The sequence below is a fragment of the Chionomys nivalis genome, chromosome 23 (assembly GCF_950005125.1).
Source record: "Chionomys nivalis chromosome 23, mChiNiv1.1, whole genome shotgun sequence".
Classification (NCBI taxonomy): domain Eukaryota; kingdom Metazoa; phylum Chordata; class Mammalia; order Rodentia; family Cricetidae; genus Chionomys; species Chionomys nivalis.
In genome coordinates, this window is record NC_080108.1 from 354,055 (window position 1) to 369,358 (window position 15,304).

A 15,304-nucleotide genomic window follows, 5' to 3' on the forward strand; every position below is an offset into this window, starting at 1 on the left:
GATCCATATATTAGTTAGGGTTTCTATTTCTGTTGCTGTGAAGAGACACTATGACCATGGCAACTCTTTCGCGTCTTTTTATAATCATCGGGCCATGGCAACTCTTATAAAGGAAAACATTTCACGGGGTGGTTTACAGTTTCAGAGGTTTAGTTCATTATTATCGTGGTGGGACATGGCATGAGGCAGACATGTTGATGGAGAAGGAGCTACAACTTGATCCACAGGCAAGTTAACTACATATTCTACAGAAAATTGGTTAAATAAAAATGTAACATGGGGCTAGACAGGCAGGCTTAGTTAGTAAGATGAGTATCTCAGTTTGATCCAGGCATCACTGTAAAAAGCTGGTCTTGGTAGCATGCAATTTTAATCCCAGTGATGGGGAGGAGGAGACGGGAATCACTGGGGCTCGATGGTCTAGCCTAGCCTAACAGGTGAGCTTCAGGCCAATGGGAGACCCTGTTTCACAGGTAGTGGATAACATTACTGAGGACAACACCCAAGGTCATCCTCTGACCACCAAATGCACATGCACCTACAACATCCTAAAGCACACATGTACCTACAAATCTGAACAAGCACACACATGTACATACACACACACATAAAGTATAACAGTACATTCAAATATCACATCCAAAATCTTATTAAACTTTAATGATATATGAAACATTCAGGACATCTCAAGAGAGGAAAATTCATAAGCCATATATGTAATGATTCCAGGTTTGTAAAACATACATATATGCAAAAATACAACGAAAATATGACTGTTCTTTATTAAAGGTCTTACTCCTTTCTTTCCTTGTTCCAGGTAATGCAATGAGGTGTAATTAGGGAGAAGACTTAGACAGGTTACATGAATACCTAAGTTCATCTGTGGCCTGGTATTATTCATGAGTTTAGGAAATTTCACAGTTATAATCTCTTCCAATGCTGCTGCTGGCCCACTTTTTCCTCTCCTTAGGTGGCTTCAATCAAATGGATCTGAGAACTTTCCATTATATTATTCTCAGGCATCATACCCATACTTTCTCTTATCAACCATCTTATCACTATATGCTTCATCCAGAATACTTCCCACTGCTTATCTTGTAGATTTCTAATTCCCTAATTCTGAGTACTACTAGATCTGTGCACTGAAATTCTTAGTTTTGATTATTGTATTATTTCAGAGTCAGAACTTATATTTTAAAAAAATACAAGCTTTTGCATTATTTTCACTTCTCTGCCTAATTTTTAATTTTCTCCTTTTGATCTCTCAGAATTGGCAATCTGTTATTTTAAAGTCTGCATATCATAATTTACAATAAGTACCTCTACATGTCAGTTCACAGTACATTTGTTTCTGTGGATAACTGTTTATGTTGACCTGTTTCTTTACGGGCCTGGTTAACTGACTCTACACTGGATATTATATTTGCAACGTTATTAATAGGAACAAATTGAGGCCTGTAAGGAAGGCATTTCCTACTGAAGCCAAGTACTGCAGCTGCAATCCAAGCACATGGGAGAGATACAGACATTCAGAATGATCAGCAATTCAAGGTCATTTTTGGCTACAGAGTAAGTTTAAGGCTATCCTGGGCTACATGAAGTCCTTTTTTAAAACAACAAGAACAAAAATAAAGGTACTTAACCTTTATATAAGGTTTTTTTCCTCTCTTTTCATGGGCACCTTGTAGTAAGAGGTGTGTCACGGGGGCAGGTTTTGAGGTTTCAAAGCCCACACCATTTCTAGTGTCTTTCTCTAGTTATGTGTCGAGGTGTAGTAAGTTCTCATCTACAGTTCTGGCACCATCATGCCTGCTTCCATACTTCTCACCATTAAGGTCGCTGACTCTAATCCTGTAAGCCCGCATTAAACACTTTATAAGTTACACTGATTGGGGCTGGAGAGATGGCTCAAAGGTTAAGAGCACTGGCTGCTCTTCTAGAGGTCCTGAGTTCAATTCCCAGCAACCACATGGTGGCTCACAACCATCTGTACTGATCTGGTGCCCTCCTCTGGCGTGCGGGCATACACTTGAGGCAGAATGTTGTATACATAATAAATAAATAAATCTTAAAAAAAATAAGTTACACTGATTAAAGTGTTTACCACAGCAATGGATGAGCAACCAAGACCACATGACTTGATCAAATCTCTGTTTTCCGCCATCACTTGTCTATTTAACTGGTGAACTGAGATAGATTGTAGTTTAGTCTGGTGGGACTACTAAAATTCCAGTTTACAGTGTCTTTCCAAATATCCATCAGTTCTCCACTTCTCTGGCTATAAACTGAATATTCATGACTTAATTTAATTCTGCCACTATTTATCCAGCATAAGATTAGATCTTAAAAACGAAAGGGTTTAGTCCACAGCACTGCCACACTTTGGAATGCCCAGTATAAATTCTGTGCTACTACTCATACTTCTAAATGAAGGATTATAGAACCATAAAAGGGAGTTCTCATTGACCAGCTCGTCACATTAAAAACTTTTCTAGAATGCCTCACAAAACTCAAGAGAATGGTTTAGCTTACCAGCTTATTATAAGACAATGCAGGAATAGCCAAATGAAGAGATGAATAAGACAAGATGTGGGGGAAGGAGGATGGAGCACCTGTTCTCTAGCTAGCAGTCAGCCCAGGACTTCAGACCTGGGTTTAAGAGTTGTTACAGAGCCCAATTTGTATCCCTGACCTTCCTTCACCAACGGCCAGCAGTTAGCAAGAGGCAGAAAGTCCAACTGGTCATTCTGGTTACCAGCCCATTCTAAGGCAATCTAGGGGTTCCACCTAACCATAAACTCAGATGTGATCAAAGGGGTTGTTATGAATAACAAAGGACACTTCAATAACTCAGGAAATTCCAAAGGTTTTAGGAACACTATGCTAAGAACTGGGGACAAAAAACAGATATATTTCTCATAATGTAATACCACATGACAGCAAATCTGAAGCCAATAAATATACACCTATATGTTTTTGTATATGTACACATATATGTATATATCTTAGACTACAAAGAATAGAAAAGAACTCCTGGTTCTTTAATGGATGGCTATAATTAAAAAACAGAAAATAAAAAAGGGGAAAAGCCCTACTTAAGATATAAAGCAAGAAAAATGACACAAAAATGATAGTATATTTTTTAAGATGAAATTATTTGTCATACATACATATCCTGAAAATCTGGAATTAGTGTTGGGCTTCTGGATCAATATATAAAAGTTAATCACATTTCTGTATTTCAGCAAAAGGAATTTTAAATGTCATTAAAAAAATCATGACCATTAGCTTCCTATCAAGCCACATAAATCCCAGTCATATCTGAGTAGCTCGGCCTAGACTCAAACTTGCTTCATGATTGAGGATGACCTTCAACTTCTGATCCACATACTTCCCTCTCCCAAGTGCTGGAATTACAGATATGTACCACTATGACTAGGTCCAGCCATAGCTGTTCTAAAAACTTCAAAGCTGCTCGGGAAGACTCACTCCCAACCAGTCACAGATGCCTCAAATAGACTTTATTCCAATAACAGGACCCACCGATATTGTCATGGAACCACCATAACTGAGTCTTTTCTTTAGGAGATTTCCTTTCATCCATGATGGCTTCAGATAAGCTTCTACAGTTACTCTACATAACTTTACCCATAGTTGCCCCACCTCCTCCCAGATGCCCTAAATTCAGTCTGGAACGAGCACCTCCCCAGCATCCCCATAGCAAGTAATGAGCTGTATAAGTAGTGATCCTCTCACTCTCCTCTGAGCAGCCCAAATATCTCTCTTGTCCACTCACCTGCTGATACTACAGTTCTGACTCCAAAAAAGCCTCATCTGACTACTGCTGCCTACTTCTGATCTGTATCACAGGCTGAGCTTCTAATAGGGAGAGCAGACAACTCTTGGGCTCTCAGTCCCAAACATACCCAGCAGCAGCAGCAGCAGCAGCTAAGAGATACCTAAAGACCACTGAGTTGAGACTAACTGCAGAAGAGCTAAGAAGGCAAGAAATGGTTAAGAGCTGAGACTGCAGAAGGTCAAGGACTGTGAAGAGTCCCAGAGAAGAACTGCAAGACCCAAACACTAGCCTTGACCGCCAAGGAGATAAACATTAGGGCACTGAGAATACAAAGGCACTAAGCTCGAGGTGAAAGCACCAACAGTTGGGTTATGAGCTACTTAGGAGCCTAGGCCAGTGGTTTTCAACCTTTCTAATGCTGCAACCCTTTAATACAATTCCTCATGTTGTGGTGGCCTCCAGCCATAAAATTATTTTTGTTGCTACTTCATAACTATAATTTTGTTATTGGTATAATATAAATATCTGATATGTGATCCCCATAAGCTCTTAGGAAGTAACACTGTGAGGAGGTATAGCCTTGTTGGAATAGGTGAGGTCTTGTGGGGGGAAGTGTGTCACTGTGGAGGTGGGCTATGAGGTCTCAAATATGCTTAAGTCACGCCAGTGGGGAATCCACTTCCTGTTGTCTTCATATCCAGATGTAGCTAGTACCATGCTTGCCTGCATGCTGACATGCTCCTTGCCATGGTGATAATGGACTAAACCTCTGAAACTGTAAGCCACCACCTCAATTAAATGTTTCCTTTATAAGGAAACATTGCCATGGTCATGGTGTCTCTTCACAGCAATAGGAATCCTAACTAAGACAATCTCCAAAACTGTGAGCCCAAATAAATCTTTTTGTCTTTATAAGATGAGCAACCACAGTAATTTGTTATTGTGATGTAAAACTGACTAGCACAATTGGCATTCAGAGTTTTAAATCTTTTACTGCATAAAAATGAAATATTTCAAAGAGAAAAATGATATGAGAAAATTTTGTAGCAGGGGAAAACACATCAAGAGACTTTTCTAACAAGATAAGTTCTCGTTAGCTTAAAATCAAAATGCTTTAGTATCTGAGAAAATATTTTCCATTTACAATATTAGGGTCTCTGTACTCTTTGGGGCATTAAAATATGGCCATTTTCATACTTTGGTAAGATACAGCACTGTGATGTCTCATCTTGACAACTTGGGTTTGGGATCATCTAGAAAACACATCTTTGTGTCTGTTGGGCATTTCCTGAGAGATTTAACTAAGGAACGTGGACATCACCCATGGGCTGGAGTCCAAGACTAAATGAAAAGGAAGAGACACGAGCATTCATCTGGGTACAAATGTGATGTGTCAGCTGCCTCGTTCCTGCTGTCTCCCGTGTCATGGAGAAACGTCAAAATAAGCTCTACTTCCTCATGTTCCTTTAGTCATAATCTTGTCATAACAATGGAAAAAGTAACTAATACAAATGCTTATTCAATTATTCAGTTGAAAAAATCCTATACAGGATTCATGGCAAAGCTCATGCTGAATCTCTGGCTCTTCTGCACCAGAATAAATCGCTTTCTATTAACTTCCAACACCAGAGGGCAGCAGCCTCAGTACAAATTGGCAATTTCAATAGCTATTAGGAAGGCAGAAAGGATCATGAATCAAAGTACATAGGCCAAAACCCCAAATCATTGTATGACCTCTTGATGTGTAACAGTTTTCTCTGAGAGTGAAACATCCCACCCTGTAGGGAAACTCCTTAAGCAGGTGGGTAAAAAATTAAAAACATTCCCTGAAACTGACCAGATTCCCTAGGCCCCTCCCTGCCACAGTAAGCAGAGTCTAGTGGCAAAGACTTTCCCAAGAAGACTCTGAGACCAGACCAACTACCTGGAAGATGCAGAAACCAGCCCCTAGAAGAGGTTTAGACCAACTGAGGCACCTAGAAGGAATGCTCTCCAACAGGGGATTTGCAGGTTGCAGGCTGTGCAGTGTGCTTCAGGTTCCCAGATTTGTGAGCTGGGATGGGCTTGGGGATGCAGTTGTCTTTTGAATCATTTCTGCTTCTTTCTGTAAGTAACCCCAGTAAAACTCATTGGTTCACCAAGTTGGACTTTGGTGGTATCCGAACTTTGGTCTGTTATAGGGGTCCTATCTGGGGTGAATATATCTCAGATACCCCAGATAGGGGTCTACTCTAAACCTTGTGTGTTTTGTCTCTCAAGAAGTTTTGCCACACAACACCTCTACATTTTGTTGCTCCATCAAAATGAAATCCTATACACAACATGGATGAATAACGTGCTGATGTCAGTCACAAAAGACAAATACTGTGTGACTCTGCACCTATAAGGTACCTAGTCGTCAAATTATAGAAACAGAAAGTGGTGGTTTTCAGGGGAAAGAGGAAGGAAGAAACAAGTTATTTAATGGGCATAGAGTGCCAGCCTAGCAAGATGAAAAATTCTGAAGGTCTGATCTACAAGAATGTGAATATTTTTATAAAAACTAATGAACTATATACATCCTTAAAAATGATCAAGATGGTTACTTGTATGCATTTTCCACCATAATTAAAAAAATTAAATACTATGTTCTATCTTCTGGTTGACCATCAAAAGAGAATATAATTACTAGGTTAGATGCTCTGAATAGTATTTACTTTAGACTCTTTTGGCACACCCTTGTGCTACCTGAAAAGAACTCACAGTTTCTTACTTAAGCTTTATCAATTAATTATTGAAAATCAGGTCATGTTTTAATGTGGTTCATTTTTGGTCAATAATTTACTTAGGTCTTTCTTTTTTTTTAAGCTCAGGGTGGGAAGCCTGCTAGGCAAGCACTACCATTAAGCTACACCCTCAGCCCCATTTCCTTCCTTCTTGCTTTTGTCAGCCTAACCACTCTGCCTCTTTCCCTTCCTTCCTTTCTTCATAGGTGACTGCTTAATTGCTTTTCTGATGTTGATAGAAATGATACGCCATCTTTACCACACCACCAATACCTTAAAAAAACAAAAAACACTAAGATACAACAATACATTCTATTACTTCTTGATGAACGCTATGGATCTCCATTAACTTAGCAGCCAGGATTTCTTGTTCCATGTCAAACATTTCCCTTATTTCTTCATCTTTAACATCTGTGTGTGTGTGTGTGTGTGTGTGTGTGTGTGTTTGGTAGAGGAGGATCATTTTTTTCCTTTTATTTCCTAGAGCTCATTCTTGTTTTCAGTTGATTTTTCACACTATCTTTTATTTGCTGATGAAATAATTCTCTATTTTTAGTTTATAATTTTGAAGTTCCTCTGTTCTCCACTGTATCTCTCTTTATATATGTACCTACTGCTTTATCTTGTTGTTCATACGAACTATTTTCTTCATATAGATTGATACTTAGTTATTAAAGGCCACAGATTTTCCTGGGAAGTTGGCATGAGCTTTCTCTGTTTCGTATACACAGTATGTTTTCTGCCAATATCTTAACTAGAAGGGTCAGTTGGGATTTCTATGTCTGAAAGTTACTGTTCTGCGGATTTTATTTACACAGATTAAACTATTTAATTTTTCAAAAGAATAACTATAGAACTATTAATATAATTTTGGAAATTATATTAATATTTTGGAAAATGCTACAGTCTAAATGTGGCCTGTACCCCAAGGCTTCCCATATCAAAGGCTTGCTCCTCAGTGTGGAGGTACTGAGGTAGTAGAACCTTTTAAGAGTTGGGTCCTAGTGGGAGGTAACAGGGTCACCACTAGAGACATTTCCTTAGGGGTTTGTGGATGAGTTCTAACAAGAATAAGCTGTAATTTACAGAAGAGAAGAGGTTAAGAGGAGAGAATTTTAAAAGCAAGGCTTACCCCTCCCTGCTCTCTGGCTTCCTGCCTCACTGTGTAATCCTTTTTACATATGCTGTCAGGATTCCATCAGCCTCAAGACTAACTAGAGGCCAAAAAAACGTGGCTACTGATCTCATAGAAACTGAGCTAAGTAAACCTTTCTTTAAACTTTACCCAGGCTCAGGTAATTACTATAGCAATGCAAGACCGACTAACCAAGGAGGTATGGGGAATTCATTCGCAGCCTTTTTGTTTTGGTCAATTTGTTAAAAAAAAAAAAAATTCTATTCTTAAGCATCTGAAAATCGCTGGCTTATATTGATGCCCCTTATTTCCTTTTCCAGGCTCTTTATAAGCCTAACCTATCTTCAACTTCATATTCTACTCTTTCTTAATACAGAACTGCTGGTCTGTAATTTGACAAGGCATGACAGCACTGAATGAATGAAACAGGAAGGTGTGGCCTTACCTAGAGCAGAGGAGGGCATGCTGATGGTAGACTTATCTGTGCACAACTGATAGGAGGGACTCCTTGATCCCTGGACTTACTGGGTTATAGCAGAAGCACAGCCCCATACAGAGATGGATGTATTTACATGTTACAAGCTGATGTGGTTACATGTTATATATTTGACTCCCTGTGATTTGGCCTCATGATGGCCAAAAATCTTTGAATTTGGTTTCCCTATGCCTGGATTAGAAACAAATCTATTTGATTATTGCATCTATAATACAAACCATAAGTTAATAAAATAGTGCTCTTAAGTCAATCACCAATATCTATGACCCTGATGTTAGTGAACTCATTTTGAGACTAGGGAAGCTAACATACTAAACAAAAGTCTGAATACAAGTAGGAGGTCAGATCCAAGTCCCTACTGAAGCTACACAAGAAATAGTACAAACCAAGAGTCTCAACTCACTCTCTGTTCAGGCTGACATGATATCACTATGCAGCTCGGCTGGCCTCAAACTCTTAATTGATCCTCCTGGGTCAGCCTCCTAAGTGCTGAGATTATATGGTAAGAATCACCATGGTGATTCTTACACTATTTCTTTTTCTTTTTTCCCCAAACATGTCGTGATTTTAATTGGCAGTATGCTATTATTAGAAATTATTTTAAGAACAGCAATCATCTTTCTCATGTAGTATTTTTTAAATGAATTCTTTCTCTTGCATGCCAAATTACTTTGATGAAATTTCAATACATATTTTTTATGTGAATATTGTTATTGGTCACAATTATATGGCTAATTTTGCTACTCATAAGTAGAAACTGGGTATTCAGGACCCTGAGAACAAATGATTCTCATGTAACATATGGTAAACTGTCAGAATGCATTATTACATACACCCTTACTTGCTGAAGGCCATTAAAGATATACTAAAGGTCTTCTTCACATACCTTTCCAAAGACTTCTAGGTACCCTAAGCTCTGGCAGACACCAATGAGTAACTACATACATTCAAGTTTCCATCTTTCCAATTCTTAGTCTTCCTTCTCCATCTTAGCAAATCTGAATGTTAACTAAAAATTCAACATGAATAACATCTTTTTTTTCTTTTTTATCGAGACTTTTCAATGTACATCAAGCCACCAAGACTAAAATTAATAACGCTGGTGACTATGGCAAACAGCAAATTACCCTGAGACCAATTTCTAACTTATTACATGCCTCATCAGCCTTCCAGAATCAGCAGCATTATCAGGGCTCCTTAATTGTATTAATCAGAAGTTGAGCTCAGACTCTCTGCACTGAAAGGCTACATGTACTGTTAAGGTACAACGAAATACTTAATTTCATTTTGTACTCTAAATTTCAGTGGCCTAGGACTTAGCCTAGCTTACTTAAGTATTAATCTACAGAAGATAAACATTTGTTTCTCTGATAAAAGCATTATCCCCCATTAAGAGAGAGAGATCAATAATATATAATTAAGTCTGTTCTTCTGTTAAGGTACTTATTACTTGTCCTTTATATTTTATTTAGGAGCCTTTGTCTTACTTCCTTTTAGTTCATTGAGGTCTACATTTATTTCATCTTTCTCCTGCAGGCTTTCCCTGTTCTTTTCATGTGCATTCCATGATCTCATAAAGTCTTCTTTGAAGCCAGGAGGAGGTGGTGGTGCACACCTTTAATTCCAGCACTCAGGAGGCAGAGGCAGGTGTATCTCTGTGAGTTTGAGGTCAGTCTGTGCTACAAGAGCTAGTTCCAGGACAGCCAGGGCTACACAGAGAAATCCTGTCATGGGGGGAAAAAAAAGTCTTCTTTGACTGCCCCACCCCACATATCACTCTCACTTTTGAACTCCCATAAGATCTGAATGCCTGCAGCTTCTTTTATTGCTACTATAACTATTGTATCATTTTTATATGCATTTAACAGTTCTTAAGTATTTCTGTGTCTCAGCACTACCTGGGCATAGCTCAGATAATAAGCATTAATTCATTCAACCAGGACATTCATTAGGGAAAACATTGTCAAAGCTGATACTGAAAGAAAAAAGAGTCTATTTTAGTGTGGTTCACAGATCAGCCACACTGAGATCAATCCCCTGGAAGCTCACTAAGGCTGCCTGTCAGGCCCCACCCTAGTTGTCTGGTCAGAAACTGCCTTTCAGGATTCCCAGGTGATCTGTTAGCACTGTTCAGGTTTGAGAAACACTTGCTCAGACTCTACAAGAATGAGTAGAATATTTAAGATATAACTACACATAACTTCATTGTAATTGCTTGTTTGTTGGGCTTCCTTATCTACTAACTGAAGGCTTGCTGAGGGCAAGAACTCTTCTATCTTTCTCACCACCAGCGTTTCCTGACCGGCCTAGACATTCAGCATTTTTCTCCTTCTTGAATGCATAAATGACTGGGAGGAAAAAAAAAAAAACAACTGTTTCAGAAAGTTAATTTAGGTAGTTCTTTTGTATAACACAATCTCACATATTGCCATACAAACCCCTTAATCCAATTATTAACCAGTTTTAAAATGTGCGGCTTTCTCCATTTTAGCAGCGGTATCACATGAACTTGATAAAGCAAACACCTGATTATCCTCCTGTCCTCTGAGAGCGCTTCCAGGGGCCTCTTTTACAAGTGAAAAGGCTGCATTTTAATTCCAGCTTTCACCAATCTGCCCTATGTGCCCGCACAAGGACAGGGAGAGGGCAGTAAAAAATGGTATGGCAGGGCAATTCTGAATTTCTAAATATATGGTCAGAATCTGCCTTTTAAGATTCCCAGATGATCTGTTGGAACGTTTTGGGAAGTAATGGTGTAGACTCTAGAAGTATAATTAGGCTATTCAAGATGTATATAACCACGATTGGTTGAACAGAATACTTCAGGAAATAACAACCATCAGAGCAATTAAATAAGATGAGAACCCTTGTCATTTTCAAGAGCAAACGGTGATACCAGAAAATAGAGTGAAACAGAACAGCGATTTCCCAGCGACAGAGGGTGGCAAAACACCACCAGACCAACACCAAAGCAGATAGTGGTTAGTAACGTCCAAGAAACGTGCCAGGAGCCACTTTCAGGTTCTGCAAAGAAGGAAGTCAAGGGAGAAAGGGGAAAGGAAATGGATGCAGAGTAACAACGATGAAGATGATGCGGATGAAGTATTTTTGAGAATGAGAGCTGACACACACTAGAAGGAGAAGGTGATAAGGGAGCAGGTTGCAGTGAAGCCCTATTGCAAAAGGAAGCTACTGCAGATGTCCCTGCCCAGCCCAGACCTCCCGAGGGAGGCAGCCCCTGCATAGGTGAGAGGCATAGCCCAACTCCGCTAGCCCTGCGGTGGCCGGAGCCACCTCCCCCGGAGTCTGCAAAGCCCTGGGTGGGTGCCGGAAAGGGTGGACTGTGAGAGGGTGGGCAGGAAACGGGGGCGGATGCTCGGGTGACCAGGTACCCACCTTGTCCCACCGCAGCCACTGCCCGATGGCCGTGTCTAGCTGGGGGTCCCCGGTGAGGTAGGGGGCGTGGAGCAGGTTGGAGTTCAGGTCACCATCTGCGTTCTCAGCCATGGCAGACACACGGGTGTGCGGGCCCGAGGGGCGGGTGAAGACACCGAGTCGGGGGGCTCCGGGTGCGCTCACCAGGGTCCAGACGCCCCCTCCTCGCTGAAGGGCATCGGAGACCAATCGCGAGGCGTTCGGTCAGCGCCAGCCCCTGCCGCAGCTCCAGCGAACAGGAGAGAAGGCGGAGACTGTCACCCGCCTCCCCGGCAGAGCAGCTCCGGATCTCAGCTCGAACTGACTGAGGCGGGCGTGAGGCGAGAGAACAACAACAGTCCGAGATGTCTGGGTCGCCGCCTTCGCCCGCGCCGCCTTAGGCCCCGCCCCCGCGCCGCCGGCCCCGCCCGCTCCCGCCTCACCGAGTGCCCGAGGCATGGGGCGCGCGCCCGGAGCCTCCACAGCGGCGTGGACTGCCCGCCGAGGTGACGGTGCACAGCTGGCTTTATTTTTTTAACGCCGTTCCCAGCTGTCTCTCCCGTGTTACCCCCCCACACACACTCGCACGTGTGTCTCCACCTGGTGTCCCTGTCGCCTCTAACAGCCCGCCTCTGCTCTCCCTAGGAGATCCCCCCCCCCCCCCGGCGCGCGCAGGCCCCACCCTTTTCGCCTGGGGGCTCTGTCTTGCTGGGGGGGGGGGCCGAGGTGGCGCGCGTGAAGCCTCACGGGAGTTGTAGTCTTTCCTTTTTCCCCCGAGCTCGGAACCCCCGACGCTTCCCTTGGCTTCTTAGTTGGGCAGCGCGGCAGTAGTTCCCTGATTTAAGGTAAACAAGGAATGTCGTAAGGAGCAACTTGTATGTATTTGGTGCATAACAGTAGACGAGTTGTTTTCTGTCATTTCATTCATCCTGTGAGCTATGTGGTAGGTATAGTCCATTCCACTTTACACAGAGGATGCCGAGAGGCAAATCGAATTTTCTGATCAATAGCGTTCCGGAGAAATGAGTGAGGCTTCCAACCTGTCACAGCACCTCAGATGGCAGTTGCTTTTGCTCGGATGCAACAGCAGAGTAGAGGTGGAAAGAACAAAATGTCTGGAAAATAGGAATGTTGTCAGAAGGATGGGTCAGCAATTTAACCCTATTTTAAGGACAAACAAACATCATAAAATGCATAAACCACCCGGCGGTGGTGGCGCACGCCTTTAATCCCAGGACTCGGGAGGCAGAGGCAGGCGGGTCTCCGTGAGTTGGAGGACAGCCTGGTCTAGAGCTAGTTCCAGGACCTGGGAAATAACCGTGTGTCCAAGAAAGAAATTAATTGTCCACTATAATCAGAATTAGTATCCATAACAAATATTAAATATCCACTGTATGTTAAGAATTATGATAGTTGGGCTAAAAAGGTGGCTCAGCTGTTAAAGTCCAGGCTCACAATCAACAAGACAAAAATTACTGTAGGAGTTGATGCTACAAGAATGTAAATAATTATTTGATTCACGAAATAAAGACTGGGGTCAGAGCAATGTTTCAGCTGTTAAAGCTAGGCTCACAACCAAAATGCCAAGAAATAAAATCTAGAGAGATAGGATATATGCAAGATGTTTATTTCATGATCAAGAGTAAATGCTTGCTGTGAAGAGTGGGAGTGAATTTGTCTGAAGTAGTCAATACAAGCATCAAGCAGGAGGGACCTGTGTTGAGATTTCAAGAACAGAAAATAAATAAGTTGAGAAAAAAGTAGAGGGCATTTCAACCCCATTGATCAGTGATTCTCAAGTCCTACTAGGAGACTGTTTAAAATATACGTTATGCTAGTGGACATAATTCCCAGAGATTCTGAATTTGGGTAAGGTCTTGATAGCACCATAAAAATGTCTATTGATGTGACCAAGATGGTCATAATTAAGGTACACATTAGGACATATGTGTTGGCATTCTCTGGGAGATTATTAAGAAATGCAAATCTTCAGTATTCAACGAAGTTCTACTAGCGCATATTTGAATTTGAGGAAGTCTGGTTATTCATATTTAAATATTGTAAGTAGTAGGGTTCCTGGAGAATGGCTCATCTTCAGTTTACAATGGAAGCCCAAAGACATAGGCTGTGATACATTGGTGAAGGAACAAACCGGCTACAGGATAGATGAACTTATCACAAACCATCCCCTCTAAAACCTCAACAGGTGGTCGCAGTAAATACAATTCGGGAACAAGACCTTAAATCTTTTTAAGATTTACATGATTTGCTTATTATTGTGTGTATGTGCATAGCATGTGTGTGTGGGGGGGTGACAGCATATGTGTAAAAGTTAGCATACAACTGTGAGACTGAGCCGGGCGGTGGTGGCGCACGCCTTTAATCCCAGCACTTGGGAGGCAGAGGCAGGTGGATCTCTGTGAGTTCGAGACCAGCCTGGTCTACAAGGGCTAGTTCCAGGACAGGCTCCAAAACCACAGAGAAACCCTGTCTCGAAAAACCAAAAAAAAAAAAAAAAAAAAAAAAAAAAACTGTGAGACTGAATTCTCTCCTTCCACCATGCGAGTCCTTGGGATGGAACTTGGATCATCAGGCAAGGTGGCAAGTACCTTCACTTGCTGAGCCATCTTGCCTGCCAACCAAGATATTAAATGTTGAAGAAATTGTCGTTTTGTTTTATGACCACTACAAAAAGAGTGTATTCTCTTCTTGTTGCTTATAGAGATACTTGTCATAAACCCTAGTTATGTTTGCATTAAGGAAGTGTGTGTTACCAGGTGGTGGTGGCACATGCCTTTAATCCCAGCACTTGTGAGGCAAAGTCAGGTGGATCTCTGTGAGTTCAAGGTCAGCTTAGTCTTCACAGCAAGTTCCAGGACAGCCAGGGCTACAAAGACAAATCCAGTCTCAGAAAAAAAAATGAAGAAAAGAATGTGTGTGTGTGTGTAAGGAAGAATCATCTAATCAATATTCTCCTTTAGGCCTCGTCAGATGTGAGGAGACATAACAAAAACAAATAAAAGGGGAACAGGGGATCTTTGTGGGAGGGGGAGTGGCTGCAGACACATTAGGGCTATGGTGAAGCAAAGTGATAAACCCAGGGTACAAATTGTAAGGAGGTGCCTGCTCTCGTGTTTGTGGAAGTGTAGAGTTGGTGCCTGCGTGTGAACGCTTCATTCCACTTTCAGTATCTGTACATAGATATGATTCATATATAATATATATTCACTTAGAGTATATAATTAAATGATTTTAAAAATTTATTCACACATACACACACAAGAATTTAAGGACATTTTTACCATCCTATGAAACACGATTGATAAACATTCAGGATCAGAAATTGGGGTTCAACCTGAAGATCAGAAAATCAAAACAGCTAGTCATTAGCTCTTCCCTCAATCTCAGTCTGAAATGGCGATTCTGCCTCCCACAATCTCAGAATGAGACTGTGTCTGAGAGCTGCTTCTTTCTATTTTATAATCCTCTCTAGGGCTGGGATTAAAGGCATGCACCGCCCACTTTCTATGGTAAGTAGTGTGGCTACTGGGATTAAAGGTGTATGTTACCATAATCTGGTCTGTAAGGCTGACCAGTGGGCCTGTTTTACTCTCTGATCTTCAGGCAGTCTTTATTTATTATAATACAATTGAAATGCCACTACAATCCCATAAACCCTGTGCCCTTCACTGCCA

The 15,304-nt window shown here is 41.4% G+C and overlaps 1 protein-coding gene across 1 annotated transcript in view; it reads right to left on the reverse strand.

Annotated features, from left to right (window-relative positions):
- Positions 1-12,213, reverse strand: part of Pgm2l1 (phosphoglucomutase 2 like 1) — a 36,172-nt gene extending 23,959 nt beyond the window's left edge. Inside the window, exon 1 of the mRNA XM_057756341.1 lies at positions 11,592-12,213. Coding sequence (XP_057612324.1) covers positions 11,592-11,702 — 111 coding nt within the window. The 5' untranslated portion in view covers positions 11,703-12,213. The remainder of the gene's footprint in view (positions 1-11,591) is intronic.
- Between the last annotated feature and the right edge of the window lie 3,091 nt (positions 12,214-15,304).